Consider the following 15,522-nt stretch of genomic DNA (forward strand, 5'->3'; position numbering starts at 1 on the left):
GCAACTTGAGTGTGTTTGAATTTTAGTTTTGTAGTACTTGGGGAGAGCCAGATCTAAACTATTTTTAGGCTACCTTTAAAATAAGAAAAGAGCCCCAGACAACCAAAACTCATGTTGACACTGGAAGAAGCAACTGTCTGCTTGTTTTCTGATATTTATAGACTAACCTGATATGTTTTTAATTTTGTGGTTCCTTTTTTATTTTCCTAGAAATTCTCCTACTTTCAAATCCTTTGAGGAAAAAGTTGAAAACTTAAAGGTAAGCATTACTAAAACACCTTGGTGATTGTGGAACTGTGGATGTGGAGAAAAGACTGAAGTGGGCTCTGGGCAGCCTATTTTTTAGTTATTGGTAAACTCTTGAAGGTACTTAGATGACATCTTTTTAAGTACTGTGGAAATGGTTTCTCTGCCTAATGACTTGAGAATAAAAAATGGGCTTTCTGCACCTCTTCCAGGAGGATGCCTTTAATTAGAAGGACTAACAGCTAGTTAACCTGCACAAACAGCTAGTAGAACATGTAACTGGAACCAGATTGGACTGTTCTTGTGGACACACTGGGTTGGATGAGAAGCATGTAAGCAACAGCATGGGGAACTGGGCATTCCCTTGCAAACTAATTGACATTAACACTCCTGCCATCCCACAGGGTATATACCGTAGAGGGAACATTACCTGGAGAAAATAAAATAGTTGCCATGTTCCACTAAAGATCTCAGAAATTGCAGAGTTTTAACTCTGAATCTTTCCAAAGCCTAAATGGCTTGAAAGGCTGTGTGCCTATATCCATTTTTAACTAAGGGTGTGTCAACCTTCAGACTCCTTGGGAATCAGGGCTGCTTCATGCTTCGTGTATCTTGAAGTCAAAGGGAGACTGCTATGTTAATCTGCTGCTGCTGATTTGTTTTCTGCATGATACTTAAAGACTTGTCTTTAGAGTATTGTGGAGGTAGCTCAGTCCTGGAAAAGCTGCTCTGCTGGAAAGGACTTACTAAGTTTAAGTTTACTCATGCAGAGGTACTGGTTTCATACAGTTAAACATTTTGGCGTGCCAAGTAACTGCACTTTTATGTTGAGGCTCTCTCTGTGTTCTAGTCTAAAGTTGGAGGAAGCAAACCTGCTGGGGGAGACTTTGGAGAAGTTCTCAACTCTGCTGCCAATGCCAGTGCCACAGAAACTATTGCAGAACAGACACAGGAGGAGACCCACTGAGATTCCTGCCTCTGTCCTGCTACCCACTGCCAGATGCTGCAAGCAAAAACTAAGCACACTTGTAACATTCTTTGCGCTCTTTCCACCAGATGTGCTTTTATTTAGCACGTAGCTGTTTTACCAGATTAACTGATACCAAGCTCGTTCATGGGTTCAAATTATTTTTGAAACTAAAATACACTGTTTGGGGTTTTGTCTGGGAAGGGGAATTTTTATGCCTTTCAAACATTTAAAGGACTTATCTGTAATTTGAAGGCAACCTTTAAAATATAGCAATGAGAAAAAACTTTTGAGAAGTTAATTATACTGTACATATACTGTGGATACATAATTTGTTTTGAATCTGTAACTACTGTTCAACTTAATCATTATGAATCTACTGCTGCTGCCAAGCCGAAGCTTCACTCCCTTGTGATTATTTCAGTTAAGTGTTGCCTGCCCGGGACACTGGACTAGGAGGATCACTCCCAGCTAAAGAAAGGACTTCTGCTTCAGCAGGCTTTAAACAAGTTATTCACAGCAGGATTATACATGGGTAGGAATGTACTGTCTTACAAGCATGTTCCTCATACAACAGGTGCGGATAGGGTAATACATAACATCTAAAATTTACTGATTTGTCTGTGGATTATCCACCTAGGAAACTTCTGACCGTGGCGAATGGAAGTGAGGTGCCTAGTAGTGCCGGTTTGGTTCAGTTACAATAACATTTTCAGTCTTGTTTTCTGTACATGATGTTAATGTGATAAGATACATTCTTCTGAACTTTTGATCAGTCATGAATAGATTCATGTTAATTCACACATGGTGGTGTCACACTTACACTAACAAAGCACAGACTGTAAGAATAAGCCTCAGCACAAAAGTGGTTCTTTTTCAGGCATCAGGAGAATTGCTCGCAAATGCTAATGTTTCCTTTGTAGGCTGACCATCGAAAACATCTACACTGTCTTATTTTTTTGATGTGTTAAAGGCCTGTGCCACTACACCCCTATTCCTGTTTAAGACCACAGAAATCTGTTTTAAGAGGTGCAGTGCCATGCCGCAGCATAGTTCTCTTACAAGATCTATTCTCCTACATGTTGCTCTATCTGATGTACTTTTCAAATTCTTGTGTTTTGTATGTTCTGGCACGTGGTGTGGGTATGGTTAGAACTTTCGGCAAGTGTTTCATCACCGTGCTTAGAACTGGAAGCAAGTTTCAAAACAGTTCTGTGAAATCCATGAAGCTTCAACTGCCATAGATGTCTGGAGGAAAAAAATGCTGGTTCCTGACAACGTTGTTAGCATGTCAGATGTAGTATATATGCTTAATTACACGTGAGAAGCTTAATAAAAATCTGTATGTAAGGAATGTATTGTCCTGTGAATATGGAGGGTTATATGTGTAAGGAATTTTTATTTCTAATGGAAACAAGTCCTTTAAAGTTTGGTTTCAAAGTAGTGCTGGTATCTATTACAGTCCTAAGGCCAATCTTTATGGATGAGCTTGGCACTTCTAGAGAAGACTAGGCCTGGGTTGACTTCAAATGCCTTACATCAAATTAAACTGCCCTGATTACATTGGGAAGTTGAGAAAATGGGTTGAGATGTACCCTCAGCCTCTGGCAGCTCCACCTTAACAAGGGAATAGAGAAGGGAGTAACACAGGGAGTGCAACTCTTTCTCTATAGGGTCAGTATGGTCCTTGTTCTACGAGGGTCATTTAGTGCCGACTTGGGCTTTCTGGTTTATGAAGGTGGTTTTTTTTTTTTTAAAAGCCAAGTGTCTACATTGTTGGATCTGTAACGTATTACAGGGAGGTTTGCAGGTGCAGCCCCACATAAGCTTCGGCTGCATTTTCCTCCGCATTTCCCGTGAGTGCAAATAGCCTTAGGGTGGCTCTTGCAATTGAAGTTTTACTGTCAGGGGTGTGCGTGTTCCTGTCGCAGCCGGCATCCGTTTCCCGGTCCCCGAGGCAGCCCTGCCGCCGGTTCTAGTCTCAGCCTGCCCGACCGGCTCCTCAAGCCGCGGGGCGGCCGAGCGGCGGCCGCTGGGCTCCGCCTTCCCCTCACCCACCCGCCCTGCACGTGGCTGCTCGCCCTTTCGCTGGGCACACGGCGGTTACGAGCCACCCCGCCTCGGGCTTGCCCCGGCGGGAGACCGGCGGAGAGAGGGGGCCGTGCCGGGCCCCCCAGGGCGGCAGGACGAGGCCGAACCCAGGGCCGCTCAGCCAAGATGGCGGCCGCCCTGCCTCAGCCGAGCCTGTGCGCTTGCGCCCGCCACGCGCCGGTGCCCCGGGCGTAGCGCGGGGTCAGAGTTCACGCTCCGCCCCCCACGCGGACAGTCATGGCGGCGCCGAGCTGGGCCCTTGCGGCCTCTTGGGCGGGGGTTCGGCCGTGGTGGCGGCCGCTGCCGCTGGTGAGGTGGTGCAGCGGTGCCTCGCCGGCGGGAGCGCCGGTTGCTGGGACCCTCCCGCAGCAGACGGAGGAGCGGCCGGGCATCGGTATCACGGCCACCGGCCCCCAGCAGGTGAGGGCGCGGCGGGGGGGCCGGGCCGGGCCGGGCCGGGGCAGTGTCCGGGGGCGGTCCTGGCCCGGCTGTCTCGGCAGGGCCGCCCCTGCAGTGCGTCCTCTCGGGCTGCTACCGCCCTCTTCTGCCTCTTGGGGTGCAGGCGGCCTGCTTCCCTCTGGCTTCGCTTTACCTTCTTGAAATACCGACTGCGTACGCAGCCCTTCTGTCTGCGCACCTGGCTGGTTTCGCCTGTTTGTTTCTCTTATCATCGCTTCACCCTGCGTAGTGAATATCCTACAGAAATGCGGGCAGTTTTTGCACTTTTTTTTTAACATGCTCCTACAAAAATCTAATATAGGTGTGTAGAATGCAAGGTACAGCTCTGTGGGCAAAACTGTATTCTGGCTTTTACAGGCAGGCAGGGAGGATGTGGAAAATTTTTAATTAAGTTTAGCAGGTGAGGTCAAATACCTGTTAGGCCAGTACCCTGGAGACTTGTAGTGGAAATATGAAGGCTGGTATGAATGAAACATGTGTGCAAAGGCGTCAAAAGAAACAGCAGGGCAGGGGTTGAAAGAATAGTATATATTACTGTGAAAAAACAGAGCACAAGACTTCTGGGGAGTGGCTGAGGGATCTGGGGTTGTTTAGCCTGGAGAAAAGGAGGCTCAGGGGAGACCTCATCACCCTCTACAACTACTTGAAAGGAGGTTGTAGCGAGGTGTGTCTTAGTCTCTTCTCCCAGGTAACAAGTGATAGAACAAAAGGAAATGGCCTCAAGTTGCACCAGGGAAGGTTTATAGTGGATATTAGGAAAAATTTCTTCACCAGAAGGATTGTCAAGCACTGGAACAGGCTCCCCAGGGAAGTGGTTGAGTCATCATCCCTGGAGGTATTTAAAAGACATGTAGATGTGGCGCTCAGGGACATGGTTTAGTGGTGGACTTGGCAGTGTTGGGTTAACGGTTGGACTCTATGGTCTTAAAGGTCTTTCCCAACCTAAATGATTCTATGATGCTGTTCTTGGGAGTAAAATTGAGGATCATTACCTTCTTGTGAAGGCCTGCACTCTGATAAGCCCGGGACACAGATGGTTTGTCAAAAGCAGACCCTGATTCCGAACAACATGAGGAGGGTGACAGGCTTGTATCATACCTTATGTGCCATTAGTTTTCCTGTTACTCCACCATGGAAACAAGCATGGAGAGAGAGATCATGAGCAGCAGTCTGCTATTTATTGATTTTGCAGTGAGATTCTAGAGCAAAGGACCACCCTGTAAACAGCTGTTGATTCCTGAAGGGTATAAAAAATTTGTGCAAAAGCTGGTTCATCATTGCTAAACAGGAGGAATCTCAAGCGATGATGTGAAGCCTTGATAGCTGGTGTCTTTTGTCCTTGGTGTTGCACCCAAATAATCATGCCCAGACCACTTTGGTACACACTGCTACTGGTGAGTCTGTGGGTATGAGAATGTGAGTGAATGAAACTTGTGAAAGAATTAGTGTGAGTGGGTAAAACACATATAGAGCTTTTCCTGCTCATGTGCCAATACCTGACCTGATATCCCAACAATGTAAACAGCTGGTTCTGTGTCATTTTCTTGAAATCACATTTTTACCAATTTTAACTGATTTTTGATTGCTAGGAAGTGTTTTATTTGGTAAATAAACTTTCTACAGCTGGGAGGAGCCCTGATGCTAATATGGCATAAAGCTGAGTTATAGTTACGTACTGAATGCTGCTGGAAAAACTCAAAGCATTAGAAGACCTTTTGAGAAAATCATTTGAAGGGGGGCAACATGCTGTCCTCAGGAGACGGTGTGGTGGTGTTAGCTGCAGTCCCTTTCTGGGGTGCTGTGTATCTGCAGGATCTGCTCTTTCAAACGGGAGGAATGTGGTTCTGCTCATCCCTTACCTGACCCGCATCCAGAGGAGGGCTTTGTTCCTTATCTCTGCTGGCAAACTGACAGGTACAAAGCACTGCCTGGCTTTTGTGTACTTACACCCTGTAAGAGCACAGCAATGTTATTTGGGTCCTTAGTGTTTCTGTTTCTTTAGGGGTGGGGGGAGAGGTTTGGGGGTGTTTCTGTACTGGTTTCCTATGTCAGTTGTTTTTCCCTCATTTTTGACACTGGATGAATGCTGTGATAATTTGGTAGGCAGTGCCTTATTGTAGGCAGATGTCAGGAAACTTGATAAATGGATGTGTTGACACGTGTTTGTCTAAGATGATTCAAAAAGCATGATGATATTTTTCCTAGGTAGCTTTTTAAGTTTTTTGGGCACAGTACCAAATGTGTACTGCTGGCCTTGCTTCACATTTGCCTGCTGTGTTGGTAATTTCTTAGGGTTTTGTGTTTTATTTTTCACCTTTAGTTTACAGTTCTGTTGTTACTGTTTTGCAAATATTGAAACTTATAGAGAGGGCACTTAAATGTTGATTAAAATTGGTAAAATGTTAGCAACTTGATAAGCAAAATATTCTCATAAACCCACATGATGTTTACCTTTGCCTACAGCAGACAACTTTTTTCTGCTTTTCCTTCTGCATTTTTACAATGTCTCAGTTTTGCATTCAATACTGAACAAAATAAAAGACAAGTTTAATGTTCTTTTATTCTCTGTGGAATTGCTTAAACAAATCTTTCAGAAGGACAGGAAATGCTTTAGGTGTTACTTTTATTTGCAGATTGAAGCTGCCTGCCTAGCAAAATAGGAAACCTTGCCTTTTAGGAAGGAGGTGGTGATTTTTGTTGATATGGGTAGAGAAGTGGTTGTTGAGCTACGTTCATAGCTGAGTTACGAATGTTTGAAGAAAACGTAAGAATGTAGTAGCTAATTAAGAATAAATAGTATATTTTCCTGCGCTGTGAACTATAAATAGTCAAAAAAATGTTTTTAAAAAATGAGTGATGCCATTTGCAAATACATTTTTTGGTAGAAACGGGTTATTGCTGTGTTAGCTTTGCTAGCGGTCTGCATTATGAGTCACAGCATGATAAAACTTCTCTGTTGGTACCTTTTTACTTTATAGTGACGGGGTACAAACCATCGGGCTCACGTCAGAGATCAGTGATGTAAGCAGAAATGTGGTCTTTGTTGAGAAGCAGAGATGTGCCGGCTCTTTCTCGCTAGGCCAGACTGCGGGTCCTGCCGAGGCAGCAGGGCAGCGACCTGCGCTCGGGTTTAGCTGAACCTTCGCGCCCGGCACAGCAGAGGGCATTGCTCCTTTCTAGATGTCGCAGGGAAAGTAGCACGTTTCAGGAATTTCCTATTTAGTTCCTTGAATACCGTGTTTTAAGGGAAAGCGTTTATTAAGAAGGAACGTAACTGACTAAAATTGAGATGGAAGGGACTGGATTGGTATCAGTATGTCTTAACTGATTTCTTAAATAGAGAGAATAGAAATTATTCTTCCAAAATTATATATATTTTTACATTTGCTTGGTCAGCCATAGGTTCTTTCCTGAAAGGATTCAGAAATTTGAAGAGGATGTCCATGTATTTAAATTTCTTGTCACTATTTTAAAAAATGAAATACCAGCAATCATCAAGAGAAGAAAAAAACCCCTATTTTAATAGGTGGCATAGAGAGTTGCTTAATGTACTTATGTTTTAGGGGAGGGATTAAAAGCTAGACCAGAAAACTGAGAATTTTGAAGGAATATATTACACTTCTGTTCTGAAAGCTGCATGGATATTGTTTATAAAGGATGTGTATCTGTCTTGCTTATGCAGTATCTTGCCAACCTCTGTTTAAAATAATGTGTAACACTGGATATTTTGAAATCAAGTGTTATAAAAAAAGCAGAATTATTTTTAATGTCATTATTGATGGGAAATACTATCTTCCCACCTAAGTTAACATTTAGAAGATGATTTTACTGAAGTTGCAGTTATTTGAGAACAAAAATACTTACATTTAGTGCAGTTTCCACTTGTAATTTTTATAGTGTAATACTTTTAGGACACCTATAATCTTTGTGTGCATGGAGTGCTTTTCCAGTGTTAATGAATAACTTAACATCTTTGATCTGATTACAAATGTAGCAGCATTTTATAAAACCTATATGCCAAGCACAGAGATTACTCTTTTAGGTAGATTACCTTCTGGCCAACATTCAAGTACTGGAACTGCTGACTAACTGAGAGCAGGACTTGGCAGTTGTGGGATTTGTGGGAGCAGGAATGAGTTTTCTTTACCTGGAAGTTTCTCTTGACTTACTTTGCCAGCTTATATGGCTGTGTTTGAAAAACTTGGGTTATATCTGCTCCTGCTACGCTGTGAACACATCCTGGTGCTTTCAGGTTTGTGCTAAATAAAGGCTGTATCGCAGGCTTCTCAGCATCCTCTTAGCTGTGTCTGCTCGAAACGCTGGTTTGCGTTACAGTGGGAATGACTCTGTCCTTCTTTTGACCTCTGTGAAGGAGCAGTTCTAGCCTGTGAATGCTCTGGCTGAGGTGCCAAAACTTGGCTCTTCTGACTTGGGTTTGCCCCAGCTGTGAGCACAGCTGGGTCTGTTGGATGACCTGCTTTGCATATGACAGAAGTGCTTGCATGACAGGATTTTGTAAAACTCACACGGTGTTGGAGCAACACTCTCTGAAGTAGACAGGACTTCTAATATTGTTGTTGGATGGCATAGGAATGATGCATGCAGCCCCTTTGGAGGACATAATTATAGTACAGTAAAATTGTACACAGCTGTGATAGGCAGTGGTGACTCAAGAACACGAATTTGTGTGGGAAGGCCCTGAACACCTTGCACAGCTCTGTCCCTGGTTGGCATGAGGAGGAGCAGCAGGTTGCAGCTGTCTTCTGGAACTCGCTCCTTCAGATAGCTCTGGGTTGGCGAGTGATCGCTTTGGCATTTCTGGAGGTCCATTAGTGGTAGGAGTATGTGATACGCCTTGGACGACTGTGTGTCAGAGTGGAATCCCAAAATTCACACTGTCTTGGGACTACCAGGATCATGGAGAAAAGCAAGTGAATGCCAGCTACCTACTCTTGATCGCATACATGTGAGCTCTCTGGAAGAAGGTGCATGGACCCATCATGTAAAGGTTAAACAGGAATTGAAATCCTTTCTAGTGTTTTTTGTTATCAACAAGATATTTACATCCACTGTTGCTGTGGGAGATCCCGGTTACTCTCCTACTATGACTACTGAAACAGCATCCCATCCTCCAGGAGCCTGGGAAAAAAAGCCTGGAAGGGAAGGGTGGTAATAAGTGGAGAAATTGTCAGGCTGAAGATAAGACAGTGCTGTTGTGTGGGACTGCCAGTGTCCCTTTTCAGCATGGCGATCCCATACGACAACCTAAAATGCGAGGACACAAACATGTAATTGCTCAGAGAAATGGTGCAGAGTTCTGTCTAAGCAATGTAGCTGCACAGGCAGATGCTAGGCTGTTCTTAGGACTGTGTGTGCTCATCTGGTATGATTTTCTTTTTGGCATAATCCATGCAGTAGGTTCTCCCACTTTCCCTGATTTCTGGGGAGTTAACACTGGAGAGTTAACACTGGAGAGTTAGACACTTCAGGTGTTCTGTGAGCTGTTTCGGTGTACTCACACCAGCAGGTGACCTGGTGGTCGTGTGTTCCTCGGGGTGGCTGGCAGCATGTTAGCTGGATGGGAATCTTACTGTTGAGAGAGCCGATCCCACCTCATTTAGGAACTGGTGCAGGCACAGAGGAGGAGTCTGTATGAATTGGAGGTAGCTGGGAGGAACGTGAAAAGCCATGGACGTAGAGGTTCAGGGCATTGTAGGAATCGTGTCTTGGTTCCTGTTTTTTTTCATCTCTTTTCCATATATTACGTGAACTAGTAAACCTATTTAGATAACTATAAGTGATCTGAATTTGTTTCCTTTCCTGTTACTGATGAAGAAATTGAAATAAGGCTTGGCTTTCCTTTTACTCCTTTAAGCAGATCATCAATGAGCTTTCGTCTGTACTGTTGTCTACACTTCTTTGTTTTTATCTGTTCTTCCTCTCCACCTCTCTGAAAGCTTTGTTTTGTTAATCTTGTGTTGATATCATTGCAGTGTTCTGATTTCTTGCTATAAAATAATCCTTGAAAGAAAGATACACTTCACGTTTTAAATTATATATAGAAGTTATGTAAATGCAAGAAAAATGAACAGCTTTATTGTGACCAAATTGTGTACTATTTTATGTTATGAAATAAATTCTTAGCTCAGCGTTGTTTAGCAAATGCTGCTTCTGGCTAGTCAACAGCATATTTTCAAAGCTGCACTTGAAATTCTTTATGGAAGTCTTTTTGCAGTCTCTGCACTGTGTATCCAATCAAAACATGAAGATAACTGGAAAACCTTCCTTTTACTACAAACACAGAGAAGTTGGTATTGAGTCAATCGGTGCATCAGATTGTACATTTATAAGATTTGTTGGATAAGCCTTGGTGGTTTGGGTAGCATTATAGCATGTTAGCCCTATGTCTTTGCTGCTTTCTGGTATTATAAATGGACAATTGATTAATGAAGTTTCAAAAAAGGGTCTAGAAGCAGCTGTAGATACTTAATTTTCTTGATACAGCTGTGATGTCCTTCCCTATCCCAGATGTACTTTATTGTTTCATGATATTCCTCCTAAGCACAGTTGCATAAAGTCACAGGAAAAAGAAGTATAGTTTTAAATTTTAGTCGTGTGTTGCTGTATATAAAAAAATTCAGGCTCAAACAAAATAGAGTATACCTTTGACTGTTCTGATAAGGGAAAGGTATAGCCATAATTGACTAAAAAAATCACCTGTCTTTGGATTTACTATGATAGTGCAGTATTTGTTGTTGGACTTACGAAGTTAGTCTGTTAATTGAAAAGAAAATACATTTGTTTTATGAACAGTATTGCCACATTTGATTTAGCAGCATGTAATAAGACATTGGTAACTTATTTTGCAGAGTATTCTGAATAATTACGCTCTTTCATGAGTTTGACGAACAGTTCATGTAGTGCATCTTGATGATAAGTCTAAGTGAGATCCATCTTCAAATAGAAACAAGCTACAGATAGCCTTAACAACAACAGAAAGAGATTTCTAGACAACAAAGAAGTTTTTGATATTAAAAGTGCAACTTGGTAAAACCTGTTGAATATTATGCACAGCATACAAATCCTATTCCTGTGATCTTTTTTTTTTTTTTTGAGATCTGCATGATCCAACTTGAAAAATGTAATTATGAGAGACAAAGATTGTTTTCACCATGGTATTTTACTGGTTAAGTATTACATGTATTTGGTTAATTGTTATTTGCATCTCTTTTAAAAATGTGCTTAGTTCACAATATTACATTGTTTGTTATTATGAGGACAATATATATACAAATATATACATACAAGTATATTATGTGTTCTCTGCACAGATGAGATACTTTTAATTAGAAGTTATTCTGTATGCAAAAATAAAATTAGGTTTGGAATATACTCTATTATTCAGTCAGCATTGCAATGAGTACTAAAATATGGAGCTTGATGGGAGGATGTTGATGAACATAAACTGATATCAAGTAGTGTGTGATAAATCTTCCATTGTTTTTGAAATACAGTTGTAATCCTTTTCTAATCTGTGATCAAAATATAATTTAAAAGACTTTTTTAAAAAGTGTAATTTTAGTAAGTGAAGTTGGCTTAAAATTTGTGTGTGTAGCCAAGCAAAATCTTCCAATGCTCTTTGCCAAGTATGTTAACTATTACTCTTATAACTTCCTATAACTATGTTTGTTTCCCTTTGGATAATATTATGAAATATGAATAGTCCTATTCTTAGTAAAACTGAGGTTTAGTCCTTTTCATATTTTTTCTTTTCGGGATGAGAAAGGTGGGTAAATAGGACCTGTGACTTGGACAAAATGACGATATTCTTCACTGAAAATCAGTTATTTCTGCATTACATGCATTTCGAAATAGCTTTGTAGATATTTTTGTGTAGTACTGCTTTCTTAATTAGTCACAGTTCTTCCTAGGTGGAAGTCAGTGAAGCAATACAGTTCTTACAGATTTTCTTTAGGAGTTATGTGCCAGAAGATTCTGTTGCTTACATAGGATGTTGGAAAAATGGTATCTGTATTGTTGAAAGTATAACATGTACTTATGTAACTGAAGATAAAACAGTTGATTTTTAAGATGGAAAGGATCACTGTAGCCAACTAGACTGACTTCGACTGACATAAGGCACTAAACTTCAGCCAGAGAGTCTTGCACTTACCCCAGCAAGCATGTCTTTCAGATAAATTTGTGGACTTAAAAATAAGTACCCTCTACTCTGCTCTCACAAGACACCATGTGGAGTACTCCATCCAATTCCGGGATCCCCAGTACAAGAAAGACAGAGCAAGTCCAGAGGAGGGTCATGAAAATGATCAGAGGGCTGAAAAACCTCTCCTATGAAGAAGGGCTGAGAGAGTTGGGGTCGTTCAGCCTGGAGAAAAGAGGACTCTGGGGAGACCTTGTTGTGGCCTTTCAATACTTAGAGGGCTTGTAAAAAGTCTCTCTCCATCTTTCTTAGCAGGGCCTGTAGTGATGGGACAAGGGGCAATGGTTTTAAACTGAAGGAGGGTGGATTTAGGTTGGACAGAAGGAAGAATGATGAAGGGTGGTGAGATGCTGGAACAGGTTGCCCAGAGAAGTTGTGGATGCTCCCATTATTGGAAATATTCAAGGTTGGGTTGGATGGGGCTTTGAGCAACCTGATCTAGTGGAAGGTGTCCCTGCCCATGGCAGGGGGGTTGGAATAGATGATCTCTAAAGGTTCCTTCCAACCCAAACCTTTCTAGGAAAAGACTGTCAGTCATAATATGTGCATGTAAGAAAGCAACATCAGAGTTTCTATTCCAGTATTACTTTTGGTGTTTTCTGCCTTATGAGGGCAGCTTGGATAACCACTTAGTGTAACTATCTAAATGGGATTTCCTAGAGGCTTTTTTCAGTATTATTGTAGTTTACTTAGGATTAAATTGAAAAATAAAGTAAGATATTCTTCATTTTCCGGGACTTATAGCTCAACTGGTTTCAAATGGATTGGCAAGAGCAGCTTTAAGTTCTCTGATTTACAATTGAGGCTTAAAATACTGTCTGATTAGTTTGTTCAGGCTGCATAGAAGGCTTACAGAGTAAATCATGCTCTCTCAGATGTTCCACAGGGGAGAGGGTGCTCTTCTTCAGAGACTTCGTCAGGTGTGCTCCCAAGTCACGGTGGGATACTGAGACTTCTGGCACATTGTATGCAGCAAAGTCACTGCCAGATTTTATCTTCAAGTTAGCAGTGAGTATGAAGATACCTTCGCTTCTGTACCTATGCTCCTTAAAGCCTAATCCTGCAGTATTTAAAAAAATAAGTCAGAGTTTTAATGAAGAACCCTTTACAAAATACTATTAGACTTGCACAGTAAATTAGTCGCAAAAAATCCTAATATCTACAGTGTAATTTAAATGATGCTTTGCCAAAACACTTAGTCACTGCTTCTCACCAAGGCATGGTTAAATGCCTGTTTTCAGCATTTTACTTGCAGCCTTTTTGGCTGTAGAATTTTGTTTGTTGTGATTTCTAAAATAAAACAACATTTCTTCACTGTGCTGAGGAGAATGTATGTTCCTCTTTTGGTTGAAATAGCAGAAGTTTGCTTTGCTTTCTGGCGGTTCTTTGGGGGTGCTTGTAGTTTTAAGGTTGTGATGGAAAACAACACTGGACAATTAAAACCCTAAGTGTGCAAGGTTTTTGAAAGTTAATAAAGATTTAATAAAGGTGAGAATAAAAAATATAGTAGTCAGTTTCCTTCATCCTCTTCTAGACAAAAAGAGCTGTTTTCCTTTGCTTTTTCCAGTCATAAAATGTGAGTTTTTTCCCTCCAGAGTTTAAAGTTTTGGAGGAAGAGCTTTCAGTGCTCACTGTGCTCTTCTTGGATACAGGTTTTGTAGTACCATATTGTATTAAAAAGGGATTCTGTTTTCTTCTCCCCTCTTCTGCTTTCTTCAAAACTTGTTTTAAAAAGATGGGTCCAGAGGCTATTTATGTTTATTCCGAAACTGTATAATTGGGGTTTGCTTGCTGCCATTGAAGGTGCAATTCAAATCATTACTTATCTATGGGCAGAAATTAGTGAATATTGTATCTGCTGGAATTTTTAATTATACTGATATTTTTTCTACTGGACTGTAGATATTAAATAATATTAGAATATATTAGAATCCTTACAACTAAAATAATTCCCTCAAAGAATTCAGGTCATCATAGTGTAAGCTGGTGTGCAAGTGCTGTCTTTACAGAAATTTGGCCTTGCAGCAATCTTTGCATAGGAAGTGATTCATATGAAGCTTTTTATAAATATCTTCTTGCTTACTAGCAGGGAAGCCTCTAGTTTGTTCCTTGACTGCTTTCAGAGCTCTCCTTTGTGACTTTGCAGTCATTAATCTTAGATTTTTCCCTAAATCACTGCTTTTATTTCTGCTTTGAATCACGAATCCTCCTTTTATGCTTTCTCTTTGGACTATTTTCCTTCAGTAGTTTTATTAAATAACACAAATCTTGCTTTTGTTTCAGCCTTATACTGTAGTTAATCTTCAAAACCCTTTGTTAGCCAGAAGTTTATATTAGTTCTTCACTTTTATCTGTTTGTATGGAATAAAATGGAAAAAGTATCTTGTTTAAAGGAAACTGGGCAACCACAAAGACCAGGAAGATCTCTTCAATTTGTGTTGTAAATTGAATCTGTTGGGAAACAGTATGAACTTCAGTTGTTTGATATTTTTTTAATAGAACAAAACCTCAGGCCACTAAGTGTGGAGGAAAAAGAGCTGTATTCTGGTGGGGAAAAATGCAAAACAGACAGTGGACTTTAAAAGAACAAATTCTGAGTTCATGCTGTCTTTGATTATAACTGTGTGCTGTAAGTGGGATGATGTTTTGCTGTTACTTATGAGCATTAGTAGGTGAATTTTGTGACAGTTCTATTTTATTACTTGTATACGAGCTAAAAGTTGTGTCCTAGTTTGAATTATGCGGAGCTGTATAAGAATAATCTTCCCATTTTCTACTATAATTTCACATGTCTGCTTTATCTGTAAACATTTGGGTTTTTCAGATAACAACATTTGAATATTTGCCTTGGTACATATAGCAGAATTAAACACTGGGCTTCAAAAAAAGACTAAAATAGCCTTGTACATCTTTTAGTTACTGGAGCCAAGCTGGTGTCTGTGGTATGTATTCTTGATATCTATATTAGCTAGCAGTTTGCAAATTGTCCTCTTTAATACTACTTGAGATGAATGCTGTTTGCAAATAAGAGGTTAACAAGTAATTTGGTATTTTTGGAAAATGTCTCTTTTTCAAATGATAGCGTGGAGATGGAGAAGAGAAGGTATGTTGTACTGAAGAGATGATTTGTGTGGTTGTATTACTATTCACATGAAAGTCCAAATGATGCTCCAGAGTCATATTTCATCTTGGACTTCTCATTTCTCCCAGTATTACAAAATATAAGCAAATCATGTGCTGTATATGACAAGTACAAGTATTTGTCAGATTTTGGTGGGGGTTTTTTATTGTTTACATATCTGTTGATAACAAATAAGTAGGTAAACCCCTGGCCTGCAGAGCTATAGCATGTGTTGTCTGAAAAAATAACGGTAGGCACAAGCCTTCTGCAAAGGAGTAGGATGCATAATACTGTAGCTAGTGCTATATATTGAGGTGATTACTGATGGTGTTTTCTGCATCTTGCGATGTTTGTAAACCGTGGGGCAGGATTTAAAACATTTGAAGGAAGAAGAACAATTCTGTGTCAGCCTGTCAT

At 40.8% G+C, this 15,522-nt stretch overlaps 1 protein-coding gene across 5 annotated transcripts in view; it reads left to right on the plus strand.

The window, feature by feature from the left end:
- TPD52 (tumor protein D52) overlaps positions 1-15,522 on the plus strand; it is a 126,620-nt gene that overhangs the window by 38,637 nt on the left and 72,461 nt on the right. For 4 of the 5 annotated variants that reach the window (XM_074816917.1, XM_074816896.1, XM_074816904.1 and 1 more), the window contains 2 exons: positions 211-259; positions 1,097-2,567. In XM_074816917.1, the coding sequence (XP_074673018.1) occupies positions 211-259; positions 1,097-1,213 (166 nt within the window). In that variant the 3' untranslated portion in view covers positions 1,214-2,567. Of the gene's footprint in view, positions 1-210; positions 260-1,096; positions 2,568-15,522 lie in introns of those variants that run through there. The other variant, XM_074816924.1, reaches the window with a different exon arrangement.

The sequence above is a fragment of the Strix aluco genome, chromosome 1 (genome assembly GCF_031877795.1).
Source record: "Strix aluco isolate bStrAlu1 chromosome 1, bStrAlu1.hap1, whole genome shotgun sequence".
Classification (NCBI taxonomy): Eukaryota; Metazoa; Chordata; class Aves; order Strigiformes; family Strigidae; genus Strix; species Strix aluco.